At 41.5% G+C, this 25,834-nt stretch overlaps 1 protein-coding gene across 2 annotated transcripts; it reads right to left on the bottom strand.

Moving 5' to 3' along the window:
* Nucleotides 1-498: 498 nt before the first annotated feature.
* On the bottom strand, nt 499-25,834 carry PDCD2L (programmed cell death 2 like). Of its 2 annotated transcripts, XM_027619281.2 has the most exons (7): nt 25,715-25,834; nt 25,436-25,602; nt 25,230-25,290; nt 23,476-23,849; nt 21,554-21,664; nt 15,923-16,071; nt 499-675 (listed from the first exon to the last, which is right to left on the bottom strand). In XM_027619281.2, exons 1-7 carry the CDS (start codon nt 25,820-25,822, stop codon nt 545-547), a joined length of 1,101 nt encoding a protein of 366 aa, XP_027475082.2. In that variant the 5' UTR covers nt 25,823-25,834; the 3' UTR covers nt 499-544. The 2 variants fall into 2 exon arrangements, with proteins under 2 accessions (XP_027475082.2, XP_027475083.2); XM_027619282.2 differs by lacking the exon at nt 15,923-16,071 and having other exon boundaries at nt 505-675.

Raw genomic sequence — 25,834 nt, 5'->3', positions numbered from 1 at the left:
CCCCTTTGCTGTGATACTGCAGGGGCAAAAGGTGGGACAGGGTGAGGGTGGGGACCGTGAGTAGGGAGAACACGGGGCAGGTCTAAACAGCTAGGTGGCCCTAGCTAAATATCAGGGTGGGAGCCTCAAGAAGCCGGGGTGGGCCGAGTGGTTCGGTCAGCATCCAGGGACGGCAACAGAGCGCAGTGAAGTACGGAGGCAGCAGAGGTGGGGTAAGAGGCTGACCGCTGCCCTTGGATCTTCGGCCACTCTCCCTCTGACAAAGCCCATTAGGTTGCTTGTGCAGAGAACACCCGCAATCTGGGCTGGAGGGGAGCCACATTCTGAGCTGTCTCTGTGGAGACAAGCAACTGGCCCTGGGAAGGTAGACCGGTCCACAGCCAGAAGCTTCTAAATCTCACCGCAGCCCCAGCACAGATGCCAGAAAGCAAAAAGGACCGTACTTAAAACAAAGAGTGAATAATCTGTGAGTCAAAATGAAGTAAAAATACGCAAATCTGGACATTAAAATTTGCTTTAATTTATATAAATAAAAGGAAATGCTCTACTTAAATAATGATTCATCTGGGTCTTCTTGTATGATACAAAGTTCCTCCATGGGAGTCTGATGATTTTGAGGCCAGCAACTCTTCTCACATGTGTAAATCAGAATTGTTCCAAATTCTACAGAAAGACCTGAAAGACACAACATATTCAGAATTCTAACAAAGAGGAAATGTTAGGAGATATACTCACTATTTAAAGGTTTGCTCAGTGGATAGAGCCCAGACTCTGGAGCAAGACTACCTGACTTTAAATCCCAGTTCTACCACCTGAGTAAGGGAACTTCACCGCTCTGTAATAATGACCGCATTTATCATGAAGATAAGACTGTTGTGAAGAAGGGAGCCTGGGTGGGTGACTCAGTCGGTTAGGCGTCTGCCTTCGGCTCAGGTCAGGATCCCAGGGTCCTGGGATCAAGCCCCGCATTGGGCTCCTTGCTCAGCAGGGAGTCTGCTTCTCCCTCTCCCTCTGTCCCTTGTCCCTACTTGTGCTTGTGTGCTTTCTCTTTCAAATAAATAAATAAAATCTTAAAAAAAAAAAAAAAGATTGTTGTGAGGAGGATTCAATAAACTAGTACATGTAAGATACTTAGAACAGAGCCTGGCATATCTTAAGTGCTCAATGTAAAACAAAGAGGTTAAGCAACGAGATGATAATAGAAGGAGAATGATGACGCAATATCAGGGTAGCTGCTGTTGCTACAGGAGTGATTTTATCCAATAAGATGAAAAAATAATTAGGAACAGCAAAACCAGTGTTCACTACCTTTCTGCCACATTCTTCCCCACAGTAAGTGACCGCTGATGGCAAAAAGCAGATTTAACAGGAAAATATACTTTAAAGTCTTTATTATAACTGTCTAGGATACTGGACACTGAAAATCAGGTTTTTTTTATAGATTTTATTTATTTATTTGACAGAGAGAGAGAGCACAAGCAGGGGGAGCGGCAGGCAGAGGGAGAAGCAGGCTCCCTGCTATGGGGCTCGACCCCAGAACCCTGGGATCATGACCTGAGCCGAAAGCAGATGCTTGCTTAACTGACGGAGCCACCTAGGTGCCCATCACTGAAAATCATTTAAAAATATGTCACGGGGCTGGGCGAGGGGGTGGGGGCACCTGGGTGACTCTGCTGGTTAAATATCTGACTCTTGATATCAGCTCAGGTCTTGATTTTGGGGTCGTGAGTTCAAGCCCTTGTTGGGATCAATGCTGGACATTGAGCCTACTTAAAAAAAAATTGGGGGGGTTCGTGGGTGACTCAGTCAGTTAAGTGTCCAACTCTTGATTTCAGCTCAGGTCATGATCTCAGGATCCTGAGATCGAGCCTTGTGTCAGGCCCCAAGCTCAGCACGGACTCTGCTTGAGGTTCTCTCCTTCTCCCTCTGCCCCTTCCCCTGCTCACATACCCTCTCTCTCTCTCAAATAAATAAATAAAATCTTTTTTTTTTAAAGATTTTATTTGTTTATTTGAGAGAAAGAATGAGAGAGAGAAAGCACATGAGTGGGGGGAGGGTCAGAGGGAGAAGCAGACTCCCTGCTGAGCAGGGAGCCCGATGCGGGACTCGATCCCGGGACTCCAGGATCATGACCTGAGCCGAAGGCAGTGGCTTAACCAACTGAGCCACCCAGGCGCCCATAAATAAAATCTTAAAAAAAAAATTTTCATGGGGCTCCTGGCTGGCTCAGTCAGTGGGTTGGGCATGTGACTCTTGATCTCGGGGTCATGAGTTCGAGCCCCAAGTTGCGTGTGGAGCTTGCTTGCTTGCTTACTTACACACATACATAAATAAGTATCACACTAAGAGAACACACTACCTCCAAAGAATTCTCTCTCTCTCTCTCTCTCTCTCTCTCTCTCACACACACACACACACACTCCTAAGAGCTTACAGAAATTTATCAACGTACAGAGCCGTGAAGAGTAGCACCAAGAAAACATGATCCACAAGAATTCCTGCTGATATGAGAACGGGGAAACAAGTCAACACGAGGAGCCAGACAACTGGTTTGGAGCAGCAAAGGAAAAACACTTCGAAAGGAAAATGCAGGCAGGGATAATGGAAAGAAAAGCACCAAAGACAGAACTAACAAGGCCAAAATGGAGCTGATTTGAGAGAAATGACCTGGTGAATTTGAGATAATTTCCAACCAGAATGTGCAACATGTACTTTGCAGAGGGCATAAGAAGGCTGGAGTCTGAGAACTGGTAGCCACCAGGTAGCAAAGGAGCAGCGGCAAGGAATCAGATGGAACAAAATACCAAACAGCAGAGTACTGAACATGAGGTCTGAGCCCAGGGGCCTGGCACAGAAGGGCGAGGCAGGGGTAGGAGAAAGAGGAAACCATGTGGAGGTCAAAACAGCCCCAGTATGCATCTAATGCAAAACAGCAGAAGCCACAAGGAACAGAAAAGACAGGTGAAACCTAATTACAGGTAGAAAGGAAAGGCTTGAGAGAATGGCGGTGAACGCAGAGGGAAAGAGGAAAGATGTGAGTACAGGAGAGAAGAAATGTGACCAACACAACTGCTACTGCTTCAGTAGAAAAGCTACACATGCAACAGAAAAAATATTCAGAAACAAGAAAGAAAAGAAAAGAAAGAAAGAGAAAAACTAAATGCAGGTCCGAAAATGCCCCTTGTCCCAGGATGAAAGGATTATGGAACAATGCAACAGCAAGACACGTTAGTTCAGAGATTGTACTTCAGGAATAAAGAAAAATCTACAGGTGCTAGCATAAACGTTGGTTACAAAGCGGGGGGAAATCAGGCCACCCTCAGACTTCACTCACAGCCTAAAGATCTCAATATAAAGGATCTTAGGGACTGGGAGAAAAATGTACTTCTCCGTGAAACGGGGCCACGGGTGATGACAGAAGAGCCAGAGGGGCTCTCACTGTGAGGACATGACAGCAGCAGGTCTACCACTGTCGGGAGGAAAGAAAACGGGACCTCAGGATTTTATACATGGGTTGTCCTTCAATACAAAGGCAGACATTCTGAAGTAAGAATAACCGCTATAAGCCCTCCTTAAGGCTATATCACCTGATAGAATGCAGCTACCAGAGAAGAATCAAAATAAAAGATTCAGGAATGGAAAAGCTCACTGAAAAGAATGGTGTGAACACACAAACCACTGAAACACAGAACAAAAGCTTATTAGCTGTGACAATCATGGTGACAGAGTACAGACTTATAAACCTCAATGAAGTACAAGTAATACTAAAATGGGGCACCTGGCTGGCTCCATTGGGGGAGCATGTGACTCCTGATCTTGGAGTTGTAAGTTCAAGCCCCACAATGGGTGCAGAGATTACTTGAAGAAATAAATAAAAAAAAAATCTTAAAAAAAAAACTGAAATATTTGGAGGCAGAGCAGGACATACATTTCCTTATTATAGTAAAAAGCCTGATACATACGATCTAAAATTGAAAAATGGAATGAATGTAATTCTTTTAGCTTCAGAAGGACTGTTTAGAAACTAGGTAAAAGAACCCATTGCCTACAATCCAGCAGCTGCTTCACATACACTTACTTTTCCTTATGTTGAATTTGCACACATTTATTCCAATATTCTTAATTAGTATGTACTGAATTTTCCTGTCTTTAGAATTTTTCTTTGTTTTTTAAGATTTTATTTATTTATTTATTTGAGAGAGAGAGAGAAACAGCATGAGAAGGGAGAGGGTCAGAGGGAGAAGCAGGCTCCCTGCTGAGCTGGGAGCCCCATGTGGGACTCGATCCCAGGACTCTGGGATCATGACCTGAGCCCAAGGCAGTCACTTAACCAACTGAGCCACTCAGGCACCCTAGAATTTTTTTTCTAGGGGGCTCAGTCAGCTTAGTGTCTGCCTTCGACTCAGGTCATGATCTCAGGGTCCTAGAATTGAGCCCCACATGGGGCTCCCTGCTCTGCGGGGAGCCTGCTTCTCCCTCTCTCTCTGCCTGCAGTTTCCCCTGCTTGTGCTCACTCTCTCTCTCTGGGTCAATTAAGTAAGTAAAATACTAAAAAAAAAAAAATTTTTTTTAGCCATCTATCTAAACTTCCTACCTGTATTAATGTCAAGAATGATGACTAGAACGATGTTGACATATGTTGTTAGTAATGGTGACTTCCAAGGTTTGCCAGACATTTACAAAAAATCTCCAACATAATATTTGGGGATCAGAAAAATTACAGGAGGGGTGCCTGGCTGACTCACTCTATGGAGCACCCAACTCTTGATCTCGGGGTTGTAGGTTCAAGTCAACGCTGGGTGTAGAGATTACTTAAAAATAAAGTCTTTAAAAAAGTTGCAGAAAATAGACAACATGGGTAACAAGTGAAAACTTAGAGAAACAGACCACTTCTCTTTTTTTAAGTAGGCTCCACGCCCAGCATGGAGCTCAAGGTGGGACTTGAATTCACCACCCTGAGTTCAAGACCTGAGCTAAGATCAAGAGTCGGACGCTTAACTGACTAAGCTATCCAGGTGCCCCTAGACCACTTCTTAAAGATATAGAAGAACTCATCAAACAAGACAAAACAAAAAGGTGGTATGGAAAAGTTTCAGAGAACAAGGAAGAGCTTTTGAAAAATAAAAATAGAACAGCCAAACTAAATTCAAAAGAAAGGTTAGAAGATAGAGTGAACAAAGATGTAAAGTTAAATAGAAGCACTCAGGCTCAAAGTCATACACCATATGATTCCATTTGTGTGAAGTTCCAGAACAGGCAAAATTCATAAGGGGACAGGCGACAGTGATAACCATAGAGAGGGAAGGAGGCCCAAGGGACTTTCTGGGACACTGCAAACACTCCCCATCTTACTCTGGGTGGCAATTACAAGAGTATTTAGGTAAAAATTCATCAAGCCATAGGCTTAAGATTGGTGTACTTTACTGAGGTGCTTCCTTTTTTTTTTTTTTTTTTTAAAGATTTTATTTATTTGACAAAGAGAGACACAGCGAGAGAGGGAACATAAACAGGGGGAGTGGGAGAGGGAGAAGCAGGCTTCCCACTGAGCAGGAGCCCAAAGCAGGGCTCGATCCCAGGACCCTGGGATCATGACCTGAGCCGAAGGCAGACGCTCAACAACTGAGCCACCCAGGCGCCCCTGAGTGCTTCTTTTTTAAAAAGGAAGTACGTGGCAAGGATTTTCTGAACATGAAACCAAAAGCACAGGCAACAGATGTAAAAATAGACAAACTGGACTATATCAAAATTAAAAAATTAGGTGCACCAAAGGACTCAACAGTTTTCAGGGAACCTACAAAATGGAAGAAAACATTTGCAAAAAATCACACCTGATAAGGGGTTCATATCTAGACTATAAAAAGAATTCTTACAACTGGGGTGCCTGGGTGGCTCAGTTGGTTAAGCGACTGCTTTCAGCTCAGGTCAAGATCCTGGAGTCCTGGGATCGAGTCCCGCATCGGGCTCCCTGCTCAGCAGGGAGTCTGCTTCTCCCTCTGACCCTCTTCCCTCTTGTGCTCTCTATCTCTCATTCTCTCTCTCAAATAAATAAAATAAAAAATATTAAAAAAAAAGAATTCTTACAACTCAACAACAAAAAGTTATATAACCTGACTACAAAATGAACAGTAAGACTTGAGTAGACATTTCTCCTAAAATGATATGTAAATGGCTAACAAGCCATTCATATAAAGAGATGCTCAACATCATTAATCATTAGGGAAATGCGAATTGTAACCACTGTAGATATGTCACATCCATTAGGATGGTTACTATTAAAACAAAACCAAAAAAACCACAAAAATATGGAAAACAAGTGTTGGTGAGGATGTAGAGAAACTGAAATTCTTGTGCACTGTTGACTGGGAATATAAAATGGTGCAGCCACTATTGAATATGTTATGGTGGTTCCTCAAAGAATTAAAAACAGAATTACCATATGATCCAGCAATTCTGCTTCTGGTATATATATCCAAAAGAACTGAAAGCAGGATCTTGAAGAGAGATTTGTACACCCATAATCATAGCAACAATAGTCACAATAGCCAAGAAGCAGAAGCAACCCAAGTGTTCAACAAATGAACAGATGAACAAAATGTGGTAGATCCATACTACAGAATATTATTCAGCTTTAAAAAAGAAGGAAATTCTGACACATCGTATGACATGGATGAACCTCCCTCATGCTAAGTGAAATAAGGCAGTCTCAAAGGACAAATACTATGATTCCACTTATCTGAGGCATCTCAAGTAGACAAATTCATAGAAACAAAGTAGAACGGTGGTAACGGTGGTTGCCAGGTGCTGAGGAGAGGGGGAAATGGGGAGTTGTTAGCAGTCACAGAGTTGCAGTTTTGCAAGAGGAAAAAGTTCTGGAGAATGGCTGCATAACAATGTGAATAAACTTAACATTACTAAATTGCATACTTACAAATGATTAAGATGTTAAATTTTATGTTATTTATATATATATATACATATATATATATTTTTTACAACTAAAAAGATGAATAAAGTACACAGCTGAAAAAAACTGGAACGTGAAACAAAGATCAAAACAAAAAAGAACAGAATCGAAACAGAGGTTCCCATAAAGGCACAACAACAAAAAAAAAAAATGGAAGAAAATCATCCAGGAAGTTGAAGGACATGAGTTTCTGAACTCAAAACACCTACCAAGTATTTAGCACGATATATACAATTTCAAAATAACAAGGATAAAGTGAAGATTCTAAAAGTGACCTGGAAGCAAGAGTTCCCATTCAAAGGACTAACAGAACGGGATTGCTTTCTATAGCAACACAGGATGCTCAAAGAATGAGGTAATATCGGGGCATTTGGCTGGCTCAGTAGGTGGAGCATGTGACTTTTGATCCTGGGGTTGTAAATTCGAGCCCCAAGTTGGGTGTAGAGAGTAATTAAAAATAAAATCTTAAAAAAAAAAAAAACGAGTAACATCTTTAAAATTCTGAAAAAAAATTGTCTTAGGATTCAATATCTGACTAATATGAACATAAAAATAGAATAAATATATTTTAAGACCCATAGGATACTTTAAGTATCTATCTCCCATGATCCCTTCTCAGGAAATTACTGGGGAAAAGTGCTATATCAAAACTGAAAGGATAAATTGAGAAAGAGGAAGATAAGAGCTCTAGGGGGGATGCCTGGGTGGCTCAGTCATTAAGCGTCTGCCTTTGGCTCGGGTCATGATCTCGGAGTCCTGGGATCGAGCCCTGCATCAGGCTCCCTGCTTGGCTGGAAGCCTGCTTCCCCCTCTCCCACTCCCCCTGCTTGTGTTCCCCCTCTCTCTCTGTCAAATAATAAAATCTTAAAAAAAAAAAAGTTCTAGGAAACAGGGGGACCCACTTGGAAGAGGGGCAGGAGGATACCAAAATAAAGGCAGAAGGTGACCCAGGATGACAGCAATGCTAGAGATGTGGAAGGCCTAGAGCTCAGACTAGTTCAGGAGAACCAGGCACACCAGACCTCAGGGAAGCAAACATGGAGCCAGGTGGTCTGGAGTTCAATTTGTGAGGAAAATAATATTGAGAACCTCCAGGAGGGTGTGAGAAGAACTGGCCAGAAGAATCAAACAGGTATGGGGCGCCTGGGTGGCTTAGTCGTTAAGCGTCTGCCTTCGACTTGGGTCATGGTCCCAGGGTCCTGGGATCGAGCCCCGCATCAGGTTCCCTGCTCGGTGGGAAGCCTGCTTCTCCCTCTTCCACTCCCCCCCTGCTTGTGTTCCTGCTCTTGCTATCTCTGTGTCAAATAAATATATAAAATCTTAAAAAAAAAAGAGAGAATCAAACAGGTATTATCATGTCCAAGAAGAACATCTGAGCACAATATACTGCTTTGCTAACTACCACTACCGACTTAAGTGAGAATTACAAACATGACTGAGAGTATGGGAGAAAGTGACAGGGTGAGGCAGAATGGGAGGGGGCTGTGAGAGATCCAAATTCTCCTATACCAATTCAGGAACTCAACAGATATTGTCTAAAAGAGATAAATGTAAAAAGTAGCACCTCTTATTTAGAATTACAAAAATAAATTCTAGAAGAAACAACCTGGATGGAGGCTACTGTCTCCCTTGAGTGCAACTAGACAGAGGAGGGGAGAAAATGGGGCCACAGAAGTTTGTTAGAAGCCTTTCAGGACTATGCACCTTTAAACATTGTGAGCATTTATGAATTTGATTCAATAATTAGGGAAGACACTGGTATTTCAAAAGAGTATTCACTGTCAGCAACATAAAAACATAATTTCAGTATTTGTGTACTATGTGTTCAAAGCACAAGCCTATTTAGCAGACAAAATACACCAAAATATATGTAATTTCTTTTTTTTGTCAAGGAAGTTTTTTTAAAAAGTTCATACTCTTTTTTTTTTAATGTACCCTCTGTGCCCAACATGAGCCTTGAACTCATGACCCTGAGAGCAAGAGATACATGCTCTAACTGACTGATCCACCCAGGTACCCCTAAAAAGTTCATATCCTTTGGTAAAAAGATTCTACTTCTAAGATTCAATATTGAAGATATACTCAAAATTACAGAAAAGACTCTATAGAAAGGGTACTAATTAAATTGTTATTTATACTAAAGAAAAAGAAAAAAAAAAAGAGAAACAGTTGAGATGTAAATCGCTAGATAAAATGGAACTTCCACTGGGAGAAATATTCAACGACACTAGGAAATTCTGTGAAGAAAGAAGTACGAAAACAATTTTAAATTTATCTCTTAATGTGTATAGAAACAAGAGAAAATAAATATCATCACCAGCAATTAACTCTGGGTAACTGGACTTCTGAAGTGAGCATTACATGTACACTCTAAAAAATACTTTTAAGGGGCGCCTGGGTGGCTCAGTCGGTTAAGCATCTGCCTTTGGCTCAGGTCATGATCTCAGCCCCACATCGGGCTCCGCGCTCAGTGGGGAGCCTGCTTCTCTCTATTCCTCTGCCTGCCACTCCCCCTGTTTGTACTTGCTCTCTCTGACAAAGACATAAATAAAAAATCTTTAAAAAAACCAAAAAGAATAAAGGGCACCTACCTGGGTGGCTCAGTCAGTTAAGCGTCCCGCATCAGGGGAGCCTGCTTCTGCCTCTCCCTCCCACCTGTGCGTTCTCTCTCTCAAATAAATAAATAAAATCTTAGAAAAAAAAAAGAATCATCACTTCAGGGGCACTGGCTGGCTCAGTCAGTGGAGCGTGCATCTCTTGATCTGGGGGTCATGAGTTCAAGCTGCACGTTGGATGTAGAGATGACTTAAATAAATATTTTAAAAATAAAAAATATTTTTAAAAGAAATTAACACAGGAGCACCTGGCTGGCTCAGTTGGTAGAGTGACTCTTGATCCTGGGGTTGTGGGTTTGAACCCCACTTTAAGGTGTAGAGATTACTTAAAAATAAAATCTTAAAAAAAAAAGAAATTATCACAAGCAAAAGAAAAAATCAACAAAATGAAAAGACAACTTATGGAATAGGAAAAAATATGTGCAAATCATATATCTGATAAGGGGTTAATATCCAAAATATATGGAGAACTCATACAATTCACCAGCAAAATAATATGAACAATCCAATTTAAAAATGGAGAAAGGACATGAATAGACATTTTTCCAAAGAAGATATGTGAATGGCCAACAGATACATGAAAAGGTACTCAACATCACTAATCATCAGGGAAGTGCAAATCAAAACCACAGAGAGATATCACCTCACGCCTGTTAGAATGGCCGTCACCAAAAAGTCAAGAAATAACAAGTACTGGCAAGAATATGGAGAAAAGGGAACCCCTGCATCCTGTTATGGGAATGTAAATTGGTATTGCCACTGTGGTATCGAAAATAGTATGGAAGTTCCTCAGAAAATGAAAAATGGAAATAGCACATAATCCAGCAATTCTACTGCTGGGTATACAGAAAATGAAATCATTATGTCAAAGAGATATCTGCACCCCCATGTTCATTGTAACATTATTTACAATAGCCAAGACATGGAGTGCCTGGGTGGTTCAGTCAGTTGAGTATCAGACTCTTGATTTTGGGTCAGATCATGATCTCAGGTGGTGGGATCAAGCCCCTAGTTGCACTCTGTGCTCAGCGGGCGGAGTCTGCTTGTCCCTCTCTCTCTGCTCCTCCCTCTGCTCACTTTCTCTCTCTCTCTCAAATAAATAAATAGCCAAAACATGAAACAACCTCAGTGTCCAATGACAGACAAATGGATAAAGACGTGATACACACACACACACTGGAATACTATTTAGCCACATATAGAAGAGAATCTTGTCATTTGCAACAACATGGATGGATCTTGAGAGAATTATGCTAACTGAAATAAGTCAAAAAGGGAAAGACAATAATGTATGATCTGACTTGTATGTATAATCTAAAAAAAAAAAAAAAGAACTCAAAACTCATAGAAAAAAATGATCATATTTGGGGTTTCAGAGGTAGGGCGTAGGAAGAAAGAGAATTGGACGAAGGTGGTCAAAAGGTACAAATTTCCAGTTGTAAGATAAATAAATATCAGAGATGTAGATTTGGAAAGCTTTTAAGAGGACAGATCCTAAGAGTTCTCACCACAAGGGAAAAAAACAATCTTTTTCTTTCATATCTATATGATTGATATTAATTAAACTTATTGTGGTAATCATTTTAGAATATATGTAAGTCAAATTAGTATGCTGTACAAACAGTGCCTGAGAGTTCAATATTTTGAATTTGCAACAAACAAGCAAGACATAAAATAAATGCATTAGTAAGAAAAACACGAAGACCTTGGGGCGCATGGGTGGCTCAGTTGTTAAGCGTCTGCCTTCAGCTCGGGTCATGGTCCCAGGGTCCTGGGATCAAGCCCCACATCGGGCTCTCTGCTCAGCAGGAAGCCTGCTTCTCCCTCTCCCACTCCCCCTGCTTGTGCTCCGTCTCTGTCACATAAATAACTAAAATCTTAAAAAAAAAAAAAGAAAAAGAAAAATACAAAGATCTCAAAAAATCAGGGCTCAAAGGATTGGCCTTTATAATACACTCACTGAAATCCTGCTTAAAAATATGTATAACAGAAAAATTTTCAACTACATATTATTAATACACAAACGGGCAAAATAAAACCAACACTTTTTTCTAAAGAATGGATGAAAAGTTGGCTTAATTACCTCCATTAAACCAAATTTTTATAATTACTGCTTTGCTATTATATTTGCTTTTCCTGGTGTCTTTATAAGGATCACCAAAGGCATTATGAGTTTATGCAGCTGCTCACATGGTGTTTTTCTTTCTTTTTTTTTTTTTAAAGATTTTATATATTTATCCATAAGAGACAGAGACAGAGAGAGAGGCAGAGGGAGAAGCAGGCTCCCCACTGAACAGGGAGCCCGATGAGGGACTCGATCCTGGGATCATGACCTGAGCCGAAGGCAGATGCTTAACCATCTGAGCCACCCAGGCGCCCCACATGGTGTTTTTCTTAATTGAAATATAATTCACATGCCATAAAATTCACCATTTATTTATTTATTTATTTATTTATTTTTAAAGTGGGCTCCACACTCAGTGTGGAGCCAACATGGGGCCTGAACTCACAACCCCGAAATGAAGACCTGAGCTGAGATTAAGAGACGCTCAACCTACCGAGCCACCTAGGCGCCCCTAAAATTCACCATTTTAAAGTACACAATTCAATGTTTTACAGTTTATTCAGAATTACAGAAACAAATTTTAAGTAGGAAAATCTCAAAGGGATTCAGACACATTATGGTCAAACTGTTAAAACTCAAAGACAAAGATCATTTTTGAAAGCAATAAGACAGAAATAACTAGTTACATACAAGATACCCTCATTAAGATTTAACAGATGATGTCCCAGAAACCCTGAAGGCTTAGAGGCAGTGGATGACATATCTAAAGTCCTGAAAGAAAAAGACTAAAAACCAAGAATTGTATATCTGGCAAAACTACCCTTCAAAAATGAAGGAGAATTAAGACATTATCAGATTTTTAAAAGCTGAGGGAGCACATCTGCCCTCTAAGAAATGCTAAAAGGAATTCATCTGAAATTAAAGAACTCTGGACAGGAACTCAAAAACAAAAACTAAAGAACACTAGTTGATTACTTCATAAAAGCCAGATTTGCTTTACTGTACTTTTGGTTCAGGTTGTAACTTCCCTCTTTTTCCTATATGATTTAAAAGGCAAACACATAAAACAATAATTATAAATCTATGTTCATAGACATATAACACATAAAGATATAATCTGTGACAATAACAATATAAAGAGAGAGGAAAGGGGCGCCTGGGTGGCTCAGTTGTTAAGCGTCTGCCTTCGGCTCAGGTTGTGATCCCAGGGTCCTGGGATTGAGCCCCGCATTGGGCCCCCTGTTCCGCGGGGAAGTCTGCTTCTCCCGCTCCCACTCCCCCCCTTCTTGTGTTCCCTCTCTCTCTGTCTCTGTCAAATAAATAAAATCTTAAAAAAAAAGAGAGAGAGGGAGGAACAAAGAGGTATATATAAGCAGAGTGTTTGTATATTATTGAAACAAAGTTGGTATTATTCAACTAGATTGTTATAATTTTAAGATGTTAACTGTAACCCCCAAGTAACTACTAAATGAGTAACTAAAAAAACTGAAAGGGAATCTGAATGTTATACAACCCCCCCCCAAAATCACCTAAATACAAAAAAAGAAAGAAAAGTCAGTCATGGAAGAATTAATTGAGAAACAAAAATATTGTAAGACATACAGAAAAGAAATAGCTATATGGTAGAAGTCAATCCTTCTTTATCGATAATGACATTAAATGTAAATGGATTAAGCTCCATTAAAAAGGGCACTGGCAGATTGGATATAACAAAAATAAAACAAGATCCATCTATACACTATCTATTAGAGACTCTCCAGATACAGGGACACAAAGAGAATGAAAGAAAAAGGATAGAAAAATATATTCTAAGCAAACAGTATAACAATTATAAACATATATACTTCTATATGCAGAGGCCCAAAATGTATGAAGCAAAAACTGACAGAATTGAAGGGAAAAATAGACAGTGCTACAATAATAGTTGACTTCAATACCCTATTTAAAGTAATGGATGAAACAACCAAACATAAGATCAATAAAGAAACAAAGGTTTTGACGAGGTTATAAATCAATTACCACTAATAGGCACATACCCCCCCTACCCCAAAAAAAAAGAACAGGCACATACAGAACACTCCACTCAACTACAGCAGTAAACACATTCTCTTCAAGTGCACATAGAATATTCTCTGGGATATACCATATGTTAGGCCACAAAGTAAGTCTCAATAAATTAGAAAGATTAAAAATCACACAAGGTTATCTTTTCCAATCACAATGATATGAAACTAGAAATAAGTAATAAAAGGAAAACTGGAAAATTCACAAATACGTGGAAATTAAATAAAACACTTTTAAATAACCAATAGGTCAAAGAAGAAATCATTAAGGGCAATTAGACAATATATATCTAAGACAAATGAAAACAAAAACACAAAATACCTAATCTTATCAGATGTAGTAAAAGCAGTGCTAAGTGGAAAATCAGAAGCGCAAACACATACATTAAGAACAAAGAGGGGTGCCTGGGTGGCTCAGTTGGTTAAGCGTCTATTCTTAATTTCAGCTCAGGTCATGATTTCAGGGTCCTGGGATCAAGCCCTGTGTGGGGTTCTGAGCTCAGCGGGGAGTCTGCTTCAGGATTCTCACTTTCCCTTTGCCCCTCCCCTTACTCACTCGCTCGTTCTCAAATAAATAAAACTTAAAAAAAAAAAAAAAGGACAAAGAAAGATCTCAAATCAATGACCTAACTGTATACCTTGAGGAACTAGAAAAAGACCACCAACCAACCAAAGCTAGCAGAAAAAAAAAATAAAAGAGATTTTAAATATGCAGACTATAAAACAATAGAGAAAAATCTATAAAGTCAACAAATCTTATATTAATACCATTAATATAACAACTCAGAAGAGGATGCAACTCTCAATCTCAGGATTATGAGTTCAAGCCCTAAAATTGGGGATAGAGATTACTAAAAAAATAAATAAACTTAGGGGTGCCTGGGTGGCTCAGTTGGTTGAGCATCCAACTTGTGGTTTCAGCTCAGGTCATGATCTCAGGGTTGTGAGAGTGAGCCCTGGTCTATGCCCAATGTGTGGCCTGAACTCATGACCAAGATAAGAGTCACATGCTCTACTGACGGAGCCAGCCAGGTGCCCCACTACTTTTATTATAAAAACTTTTAATTTTTGTTTAGAAAGACCATATAATGATGACAAAATAATAACTATAATCACATAAAAGTTATTTAAAAAAAATTTTTTAAGAGATTTTATTATTTGAGAGAGAGAGAGAGAGCACTTGAGCATGAGCAGGGGGAGAGGCAGAGGGATAAGCAGTCTCCCCAATGAGGACAAAGCCCGATGCAAGGCTGGATCCCAGGACTCTGAGATCATGACCAGAGCCAAAATCAGACGCTTAACCAACTGAGCCACCCAGGCACCCCCAAGTTTATTTTTTAATTTTTTTAAAATTTTTAAGTAAGCTCTATGCCCAACATGGGGCTTAAACTCAAAACCCCAAGATCAAGTCACGTGCTCTACCAACTGAGCCAGCCAGGTGCCCCAAATTATTTTTTTAAAACATTTTTTAATTTTCAAAGTTTTTCAAAATAATTTTTTGTAATCTCTACACCCAACATGGGTCTCAAACTCACATGCTCTTCCAACTGAACCAGCCAGGTACCCCTGTAAAAGTTATTTGCCCCCTCTGCCCCCAGTTTTTTAAATAATAAATTTTGATTATAATACAATGCTATTTAAGTTTTTTGTTTCTTTCTTTCTTTAAGTAAACTCAAGTGGGGCTTGAACTCACAGCCCTGACATCAAGAGTCACATACTCCACCAACCTAGCCAGCCAGGGGCTCCCGCTATGAAAATAATTTTAAGGATAGAAAACAGCTTGGCCTAAAAAATAAACAAAAAAAAAAAAAAGGAAAGAAAACAGCTTGGCCTTAAACAGACAAAATGGGGGCACCTGGGTGGCTCAGTCAGTTAAGCGTCTGCCTTCGGCTCAGGTCATAATCCCAGGGTCCTGGGATCGAGCCCCACATCGGGCTCCACCTGCTCAACGGGGAACCTGCTTCTCCCTCTCCCTCTGCCGCTCCCCCTGCTTGTGCTCTCTCTCTCTCAGATAAATAAAATCTTAAAAAAAAAAAAAAAAACCCGACAAAATGGTATCAGTGTTTGTGTTGGATTGGGTGGATTATAAATTTCCCCAATTTTTTGTAATATGCTTACATTTTATAACAAAAATGAAATGATAGCCTTTCCTCTTAAAATAATTCCATATTAGTGCAATATAGCCACAAAATCAAATGAATAAAGGGCTTATTACCTAAATTAGTGCTTCTGAGCATGCTGACCATTGCCGGCATAAGCTGAAACTCAAATGTCCTTTGGACTCCACAGTGGCTGCAGGCTGGGAGCTCAGTGACTTCTGATGTAGGGCAGGTCAAAAAAAGTGGTTCTCCACTCCAGGAATACCTAGAGCAAGGAAACAATAGACCCTGAAGAAGGACCATACACAAGTCACATTTCAACATCAGAGACCATGCTTTGCAAACTTTGCTTCCTTCTTGCAGAGTACCAGGAGCAAAACCAGAGAGCAAAGAAAATCCAAAGGCCCAAAACCTAGCAGCCAGCCTGTAGAGCTCAGCAAGACATCTGAAATCTTGTCAATGTTTGATTCAAAGTCTGGATGAAGGCACTAAAGCCAATGTTGACCCGAATCTAACTACAACTGCAACAAAGTCCAGAGAGAGCTCAACCACAGAGTAAGCCGACTTGGATCACCACACTACTAGCCTTAAAGAAGTGACACACCCTTCTAAGGAGTAAATATTTACTTCAGTATCTACCCTTCTTCAACATACAACGGTAAACAATAAAAAGAAATTAGATATACAGAACAGCAGAAAATTATTTATTTGAGAGAGTGTGTGCATAAGCTGGGGTGGGTGGGTGGGGGGCAAAGCAAGAGGGAGAGAGAGAACCAGAACCCTAAGCAGGCTCCACACTCAGCGCAGAGCCCAATGCAGCGCTCAGTCTCATGACCTGAGCCAAAATCAAGAGTCGCACACTTAACTGAGCCACCCAGGTACCCCAAGAGCAGCAGAAAAATTTAAGCCACAAAGAAAGTCAATATAAGAATACCCACAAGGGCGCTGGGGTGGCTCAGTCGGTTAAGCATTTGCCTTCAGCTCAGGTCATGATCTCAGGATCCTGGGATCAAGTCCCTCATTGGGCTCCCTGCTGAGCAGGGAGCCTGCTTTTCCCTCTGCCTACCCCTCCCCCTGCTTGTGCACTCTCTGAAATAAATAAAATCTTAAAAAAAAAAAAAAAAAGAATACCCACAGACAAGATGATGGAGTTACCGGAAAAAGACTTTAAAATGTCAGTTGAGGGCGCCTGGGTGCCTCAGTTGGTTGAGCGACTGCCTTCGGCTCGGGTCATGATCCTGGAGTCCCGGGATCGAGTCCCACATCGGGCTCCCTGCTCAGCGGGGAGTCTGCTTCTCCCTCTGACCCTCTTCCCTCTCGTGCTCTCTGGCTCTCATTCTCTCTCTCTCAAATAAATAAATAAAATCTTAAAAAAAAAAAAAACCTAAAATGTCAGTGGAAGGGGGATAAAACAAATTATAAAATATCAATAATAAACATATAGGGGCACCTGGGTGGATCCGTGGGTTAAGCGTCTGCCTTTGGCTCAGGTCAGGGTCCTGGGATTGAGCCCTACACTGGGCTCCTTGCTTAGCAGGGAGCCTGCTTCTCCCTCTCCCTCTGTCTGCTTCTCCCTCTCCCTGCCGCTCCCCGTGCTTGTGCTCTCTCCATCAAATAAATAAGTAAAATCTTTAAAATAATAATAATAAACATATAAAAGAATCTAGCAGAAAAGGTATACATGCATAAACAGACGAGGAAGTCAGCACAGAAATGGAAACTGAGAAATGCTAGAAATGAAAAATGCCGTGGCAGAATAAAGAACTTCATTCAATAAAAGTTAACAGCAGGTAGGAAACAACAAAAAATCTGTGAATCTGAGGAAAATAGAATTTCCAAAACGAAACAAAAAGTGAAAATAATTTTAAAAAAGAAACAGGGTCTTTAAAAACCATGGGACAATTTCAAATTGTATGTTGAAACATACAACTAGAGTCCTAGAAAAAGGAAAGAGGACAGAAGAAATATTTGAAGAGATAATGGCCAAATTTTTCCAAAATTCATGAATAGACATGAATGCAAAAATCCAAATGCAAAACCCCCAATGCAAAAATCCAAAAAGTTCAGCAAATCCCAAGCAGGATATATTAAAACATACAGGGGCACGTGGGTGGCTCAGTCGTTAAGCGGCTGCCTTCAGCTCAGGTCATGACTCCCAGGGTTCTGGGATCGAGCCCCACATTGGGCTCCCTGCTCCGCGGGAAGCCTGCTTCTCCCTCTCCCACTCCCCCTGCTTCTGTTCCCTCTCTCGCTGTGTCTCTCTGTCAAATAAATAAAATCTTTAAAAAAAAAAAAACCCATACAGTCACTGAAGGACATAATAGTTTCATTACATAAATATAACAAACATAAGAACAACAATAAGAATTACAGCTAATTTCTAACAGAAACACTAAAGGCAACAAGTCAATGGAACAAAATCTTTCTAGTGTTGAATGGAAAACAAGTAAAAAGCAAACTGTATAGCCAATAGAAATGTCTATTAAAAGAAATATTAACAAATATATTTGTAGACAAAACCTTTGTGGCTATCTCCAACAAACCCGCACTTTATTTTTATTTTACTTATTTACTTACTTACTTACTTATTTTTAAGTAGGCTCCACGCCCAATGCGAGGCTTGAACTCACAACCCTGCAATCAAGACCTGAGATCAACAGCCCAACGTTCAACCGCCTGAGCCACCCAGGCACCCCTAAGCTTGCATTGTAAAAAAAAAAAAAACAAAACAAAACCAGAAGTCCTTCAGACTTAAGGGAAATACCAGATGGAAGCTCAGCTTGAAGGAATGTAGAGCACGAAAAGGGTAAAAAAGTGGATAAATATAAAAGACCTTCTGATGATTACTTTCATTATTTTTAAAAAGATTTTATTTTTTGTTTTAAGTAATCTCTATACCCAATGCAGGGCTTGAACTCACAACCCTGAGATCAAGAGCTGTGTGCTCTACCGACTGAGCCAGCCAGGCACCCCGAATCATTATTTTTAATTTTATGGTATATATGTTATCCTTAAAAACTACCGATTATTTCAGGGGCGCCTGGGTGGCTCAGTCGTGAAGCGTCTGCCTTCGGCTCAGGTCATGGTCCCAAGGTCCTGGGATCGAGCCCCACATCGGGCTCCCTGCTCAGTGGGAAGCCTGCTTCTCCCTCCCCCACTCCCCCTGCTTGTGTTCCCTCTCTCGCTGTGTCTCTGTCAAATAAATAAAATCTTTAAAAAATAAAGCAAACCCTGTTTATGGCAACAGAAAAGACATACAATCATAAATTAACAGTATTCAATTCACTGAAAATAAGGTTAAAACAAAAGGGAAAAGAGGGACAAAAAACTAAAAAGGAAAAGAGCCAATACCAGAATGACAAAATTAACCCACCACCACCAATAATTATATTAAATGGACTCAAGACCCTATGTAGAAAGCAAACAGTCTGGATAAAATAAAGGCAAGACCCATATATATATATATGTTGTTTAAAAAGTATACTCTATAACACCTCACCCCTGTCAGAATGACAATTATCAAAAAGACAAAAAAAAACAAGTGTTGGCGAGGATGTGGAGAAAAGGGAGCCCTTGTGCACTGTTCGTGGGAGTGGAAATTGGTGCAGCCGCTGTGGCAAACGGTATGGAGGTTCCTCAAAAAATTAGAAACAGAACTACCGTATGATCCAGCAAGCTCATTTCTGGGTATTTATTCAAAGGAGACAAAAACGCTAACTCAAAAAAGGTAACTACCCTCACGTTCACTGCAGAATTGTGTACAACAGCCAAGACATGTACGTAACCCAAGCGTCCATCGACAAATAAGTGGAAAAGAAATTGTGATGTGTGTGTGTACGTGTGTGTGTTGTATGTGTGTATTTTTGTGTACATATATATACACACACAACACACAACAGAATACTCAGCCATAAAAAAGGAAATCTTGACATTTGCGACAGCATGGATGGGCCTCAAGGGCATAATGCTAAGTGAAATAAGTCAGACAGAGAAAGACATACTGTGTGAAATCACTTACAGGCAGGACCTAAAAAAAACAAAAAACAAACCAAACTCATAGAGAAGAAATTGGTGGTTTCCAGAGGCAAGGGATCAGGGGTGGGAGAAATAAGTAAACTGTTTTTTTTTCTTTTTTACTTTAAATAAATCAAATAACTTAAAAAAAAAAAAACCCCAAACACTCTATATTTAAAGGAAGAGGCTGAAAGTAAACAGTATAAAAAAGATCAACCACACAAGATTAAACAAAAGAACGCTAGTGTGGCTATACTGACATGAGATCAAATACAATCCAAGGAAAAAGTATCAACAGAAATAAACAGGAATATTTATTTATAATTATAACAGGATCAATTCATCAGATAAATAATCCTACAAGCGCATACATCTCAAAACAGTACCAAAAAGCATGAGACAAACTTTGACAGAATTAAAAGAGGACATATCTATAATCATAGCTGAAAGTTTTGACACTCCTCTCCTAGTAACTGATAAGCGAGACAAAAGTGATCAGCAATAGAAACTGGTGTTGCAACAATTGGGTATTCATACAAAAAAAGAACCTTGACCGTCATACATTATATACAAAAATTAACTCAAAATGGATCACAGACCCCTAAATGTAAAAACTAAAACCAAAAACTCCTACAAGAAAACACAGGAAGTCAAACACAATAAATTCTGTTACCTTTGGTTAGAGAGAAATTTCTGAGTAAATAAAAAGTTGAGGGCAGCTGGGTGGCTCAGTTTGTTAAGCCTCTGCCTTCGGCTCAGGTCATGATCCTGGAGTCCCAGCACGAGCCCTGCATCCGGCTCCCAGTTCAACAGGGAATCTGCTTCTCCCTCTCCCTCTGCCCCTCCCCCTGCTCGTGCTCTTTCTCTCTCCCTCTCTCAAATAAATAAAATCTTTTAAAAAAATTAAAAAAAAATCAAAGTTCTCAATGTACTGAAAAGATACTGTAGAGATTACTTTAAAAAAAAAATCATACTAGGGCACCTGGGTGGCTCAGTCAGTTAATCGTCTGCCTTCGGCTCAGGTCATGATCTGAGAGTCCTGGGATCGAGCCCTGCATCGGGCTTCCCTGCTCAGCGGGGAGCCTGTTTCTCCCTCTGCTGCTCCCCCTGCTTGTGCTCTCTCGCTGTCAAATAAATAAAATCTTTAAAAAAAAAAAATCACAGTATACGATCCAAATTATGGGTTTTTTTTTTTTTTTTTTTTAGTTTTTAAGTAAACTCTACACTCAACATGGGGCTTGAACTCACAACCCCGAGATCAAGCGTTGCATGCTCTACTGACTGAGCCAGCCAGGGGCCCCCCAAATCATGTTTTTTAAAAACACACATTTCCTGAGGAGTCTGGGTGACACAGTTGGTTAAGCATCCAACTCTTGGTTTCGGCTCAGGTCGTGATCTCAGGGTCATGAGAACGAGCCCCGCATAGGGCTCAGTGCTCAGCCTGGAGTCAGCCTGAGATTCTTTCTCCCCCTCCTGGCTCATGCTCTCTCCCTCTCTCTCTAAAATAAATAAATAAAGCTTTAAAAAACAAACAAAAAACCCCACACAACTCCTACCCACGTACATGCGTCCAAATGCATAAAAAATAAGTGAACATAATACACTAAAATCTTAGCCTCTCGGTTTGTGGAATATTAGATTTTGGTTTTCTCATTATATTTCCCAGTATTTTCCAAACTAACATGTATTGCTTTTATAATCAAGAAAAACAATAATAGAAAACGTGCCTCTACCTCAAAATCTGCTCCTGACAAGCAGCAATTCTCTTCATGAATTTGTAAAATATCTTATCTCCACTTTTAATTGTGGTCTTCTCATATTTTTCATCACCATCACTAGGAAGACTAAAAAACAAAAAGCAGAAAACACTTCTGAGTCTCTATATCCAGAGAATTACAATATTTAGAAGAGCAAACAAGATAATGCACATAATTTAAAAATCATAAATTTAAGCAGCACCTGGGTGGTGCAGTCAGTTAAGGGTTAGACTCTGGGTTTCGGCAAAGGTCGTGGTTTCAGGGTTGTGGGATCAAGCCCCACGTCAGGCTCTGAGCTCAGTGCAGAGTCTGCTTGGGATTCTCTCTCTCCCACTGCCCCACTCCATTCCACCACACTCACTCTAAAAATAAAGAAATCTTTTTATTTTATTTTTTAAAGATTTTATTTATTTATTTGACAGAGAGAGACACAGCGAGAGAGGGAACACAAGCAAGGGGAGTGGCAGAGGGAGGGGGAGAAGCAGGCTTCCCGCAGAGCAGGGAGCCCGATGCGGGGCTCGATCCCAGGACCCTGGGATCATGACCTGAGCCAAAGGCAGACGCTTAACCATCTGAGCCACCCAGGTACCCCAAGAAACCTTTTTAAAAAATCGTAAATTTGGGGCACCTGGGTGGCTCAGTCATTAAGCGTCTGCCTTCGGCTCCGGTCATGATCCCAGGGTTCTGGGATCGAGCCCCACATTGGGCTCCTTGCCCTGCAGGAAGCCTGCTTCTCCCTCTCCCACTGCCCCTGCTTGTGTTCCGTCTCTCTCTGTCAAATAAATAAATAAAATCTTTAAAAAAAAACCCATAAATTTAATACCTTGTAATAGCTAACAGTAATCCCCTACACACCCTTCTCCCAAGCCCTGCTCCCTTGCCATTTTCAACTCCGGGATAATTATGTGCAATTTTAAAAGTCTTTATGCCCATTGACTATCTCCATTTCTTTCCCCACTATGGATTATTTTCAACAGCAACCAGTCTGCAAGCAGTCCAGCATTATTCTGAAAAGCTTACAAAGGAAACAGCTCTGGTAAAGAACCAGGTCAGGAAGGGAAAAATGAAGGGGGGGGAAATCGGAGACGAACCATGACAGACGATGGACTCTGAGAAACAAACTGAGGGTTCTAGAGGGGAGGGGGGTGGGGGGATGGGTTAGCCTGGTGATGGGTATTAAAGAGGGCGCATACTGAATGGAGCACTGGGTGTTATAGGCGAACAATGAATCATGGAACACTACAGCAAAAACTAATGATGTAATGTATGGTGATTAAAATAATAAAAAAAAAGAACCAGGTCATCTCTCCAAATAACCTATCGTAATTCTATTATAATAGCAAGAATGATCATGCTTATTTCTTTATAGGGCTTTGGTTCATAAAGCCTTTTAGGACCTATTCTCTCAAGCGACTCCTAAAACCATCGATGAGACAGACAACAGAGGTATCAACACGACTCTCATTTCACTGGTGAGGCTGAGGCTCTGGGCAGGCCTCTGACGTCCCAGGCCAGTTCTTGAGACACAGCCAAGAGTCAAAAAACAAATGGCATTTTTCTAACTTACCTGTCTGAGCCAATCATTTAAAGACAGAAAATAAAATTAAAGAGATAGTAAACACATGTTCTTCTGTACAAGTTGTCACCCCTAACTTCTTTGCTCATCTTCTTGAGGGTACTTAGAAACAGAGCAGTGTTTTCCAGCTAACTCAAGGGTGGCTGGTAAGATTGCCTTGTCTCTGTTCCCCTTTCTCATCCAAGAGGAGCAAAGCAGAAATGTCCTACACGTACAAGCTCTGCTTGGAAAAGTTTCCCCGAGTACTAGAATCAAACCAAAGGGTACCTCCTGTGGCAGCTTCCTGATCAGTCCCCTCAGACTCAGCAGCACACATTCTCACCTATGGGAAAGCAACTGTTCCATATCCATTCCTTCTTTCTGCTGATACTCCCTCAGAAGGCTATGAGCATGATCTAGGCTGACGAAGTCCCTGTAATCCTCCTCATCTACCACACAGATGTAGTACGGCAGGAACTGTGGCACCTCAGAAGGCAAGGCCATCTCTTCCCCAGGAGAAACAGGAGAAGCGGCGCCCGGGGCAGCATCCTGCAGGTGGAGATTTTGGAGCTGGGCAGTATAGTCTATGTCTCTGGCACTACTGGAATCATTTCCAAAATCCAAGGTAAGCTGTGGTGGTGGCGCCTCCTCACTGTCACTTCCCCAGTCATCTGCACCTTCGCACCAATCCTCAGCTGCAAGGCCATTTTCCTGTTTCTGGAAGAATATTCAGGGAATGAAGCCCAAGCACACTTGAGTGATCTCACCTATTCCCTTGGCCTGAGCTACCCATTCCTTCACCTTCCCGAGGGAGCCTTCACACAGCACCTTCCCCTCTTGCACATTCTGATTCAACTTCCTGGTCCCAATATGCTCAAAAGCATGCTGGAGGTAATAATAATTCTCTTCCCTTTCCAGGAGCAGCGTGGCAAATGTAGTACAGTGGTTTCTTCAACCATCTATTCCCAACTCTCTCAGTTGTGCTTCATGTGCTACAGAAGCTAGCAGGAGAGAACTACATTTCCCAGACTCCTTAGCAGCTAGGGTTTCAGATATGATCAAGGGCTGGCTAGTCAGGTCCACTAGGGAGACACAAACTTGAAACAGAATGAGGTGGAAAGAGAGGCCATGAAGCAAAAGTGATATAAAGCAAGGACCTGGAGCCAAAAGATCTAACAAGGGCAGCTTCCCCTTCACCAGATCACATCTCAGCTTTCTGACTGCAGGTGGGGTAGGTGGTATAACAGCTCCTTGACAGGCCAGTTCTGAGGTGTGGTTCATTCCTGGAGTGGCCCCCTCCAAACTATCCAGTGATAGTAAAAACCTAATTCTGTCTCGGCTTTAAAAAGTCAGTGTTTTTCTATTACCTGCAACTCAACCCTGACAAATATAGGCAGACACCATCGGTTTCATCGTTTCATTCCTGGTATGGCAGTACCATGCCTGGCACACGTTTAGAACTCAGTGTATAGGGCGCCTGGGTGGCTCAGTTGGTTAAGCGACTGCCTTCGGCTCAGGTTGTGATCCTGGAGTCCCAGGATCGAGTCCCGCAGGGAGTCTGCTTCTCCCTCTGATCCTCCCCCCTCTCATGTGCTCTCTCTCTCACTCTCTCAAATGAATAAATAAGTAAAATCTTAAAAAAAAAAAGAAAAAAAGAACTCAGTGTATATACATACATAAGCGGACATTTACAGACAAAGGGAGACTGAATTTTGTTCTGCAGCTACCAACTTGCCCAACCTTTTAATTCAATAAATTCAAATTTTTTTGATTGTTTGCTATATACACGAACAGGTATCACAAGAACTGTATTTACTATAAACACATAAATGTATTACACACAACCACATATATGTACCTATCCCTATTTTTTTCCCCAAACAGAAACAGCGAATTATGTGCCTCAAGGCCTCCAGGGTATATTAAAAGAAAAAATGAACAAAACCTTAAGGAGATAGCACTTCACGGTTCAGAAAAGTGCAAAAACCATTCCAACGTACTTCAAAAGGCCACGACTGAAAGTTTATCTTAAATGATATTCTAGAAAATACCCCCAAATTACAGCAAGTCATAATATGCTAATCACAACCGGTTTACCTGAGCATCCTGCGCCTCTCTCTCTCGCATCTGCAGGCACTGGGAACGAAACACCTTCCAGCTTCGGGGTAAAAAATAAATGGCAGTGAGGCTCCAAAGCTGACCACCAGCCAGCGGGCCAGCCCTATCCGGTATGGCCGGTGCGGCCCCCAGCTCCCGCCCACTCGGCATAAAACCCCGAGGCAGCTCGGAACTTCCCCGCCTACCTGCGCGTCCCGCCGCTGCCGCACCTGGGAAGGGGGCAAGCGAACACGTGCAGTAGCCGGTGAAACGGGGAGCCTTCCAGCGGACAGTACACCTGCACGACCAGGGCAAGAGGCTGCCTGCAACGTTCACACACTGGCCTCGGCGCTGCTACCGCCGGCAGGGCGTCCTGAGGGCAGGGAAGCGCTCAGACTCCGGCTCTGCTCAGGGACCTCGCCCCCTCCCTCAGCCCGCAGCCCTCACCAGTACCCGCCGACCCCGGCCCTGGCGCTCCACCTCACCGGAAGGCCGCCCAGCTTGCTAGCAGTCCAGGCGTCCGGCCCCGTGGGGCGGCCGTGCACTGCAGTGTCTCGAAGTCCGAGCAGCACTGGCTTCCGAAAAGCCGCCATGACGACGAGGCA

Source organism: Zalophus californianus, chromosome 17 (assembly GCF_009762305.2).
Source record: "Zalophus californianus isolate mZalCal1 chromosome 17, mZalCal1.pri.v2, whole genome shotgun sequence".
NCBI classification, from domain to species: Eukaryota; Metazoa; Chordata; class Mammalia; order Carnivora; family Otariidae; genus Zalophus; species Zalophus californianus.
Note: the sequence above shows the minus strand (reverse complement) of the source record. Positions and strands in the feature narration are given on the sequence as shown.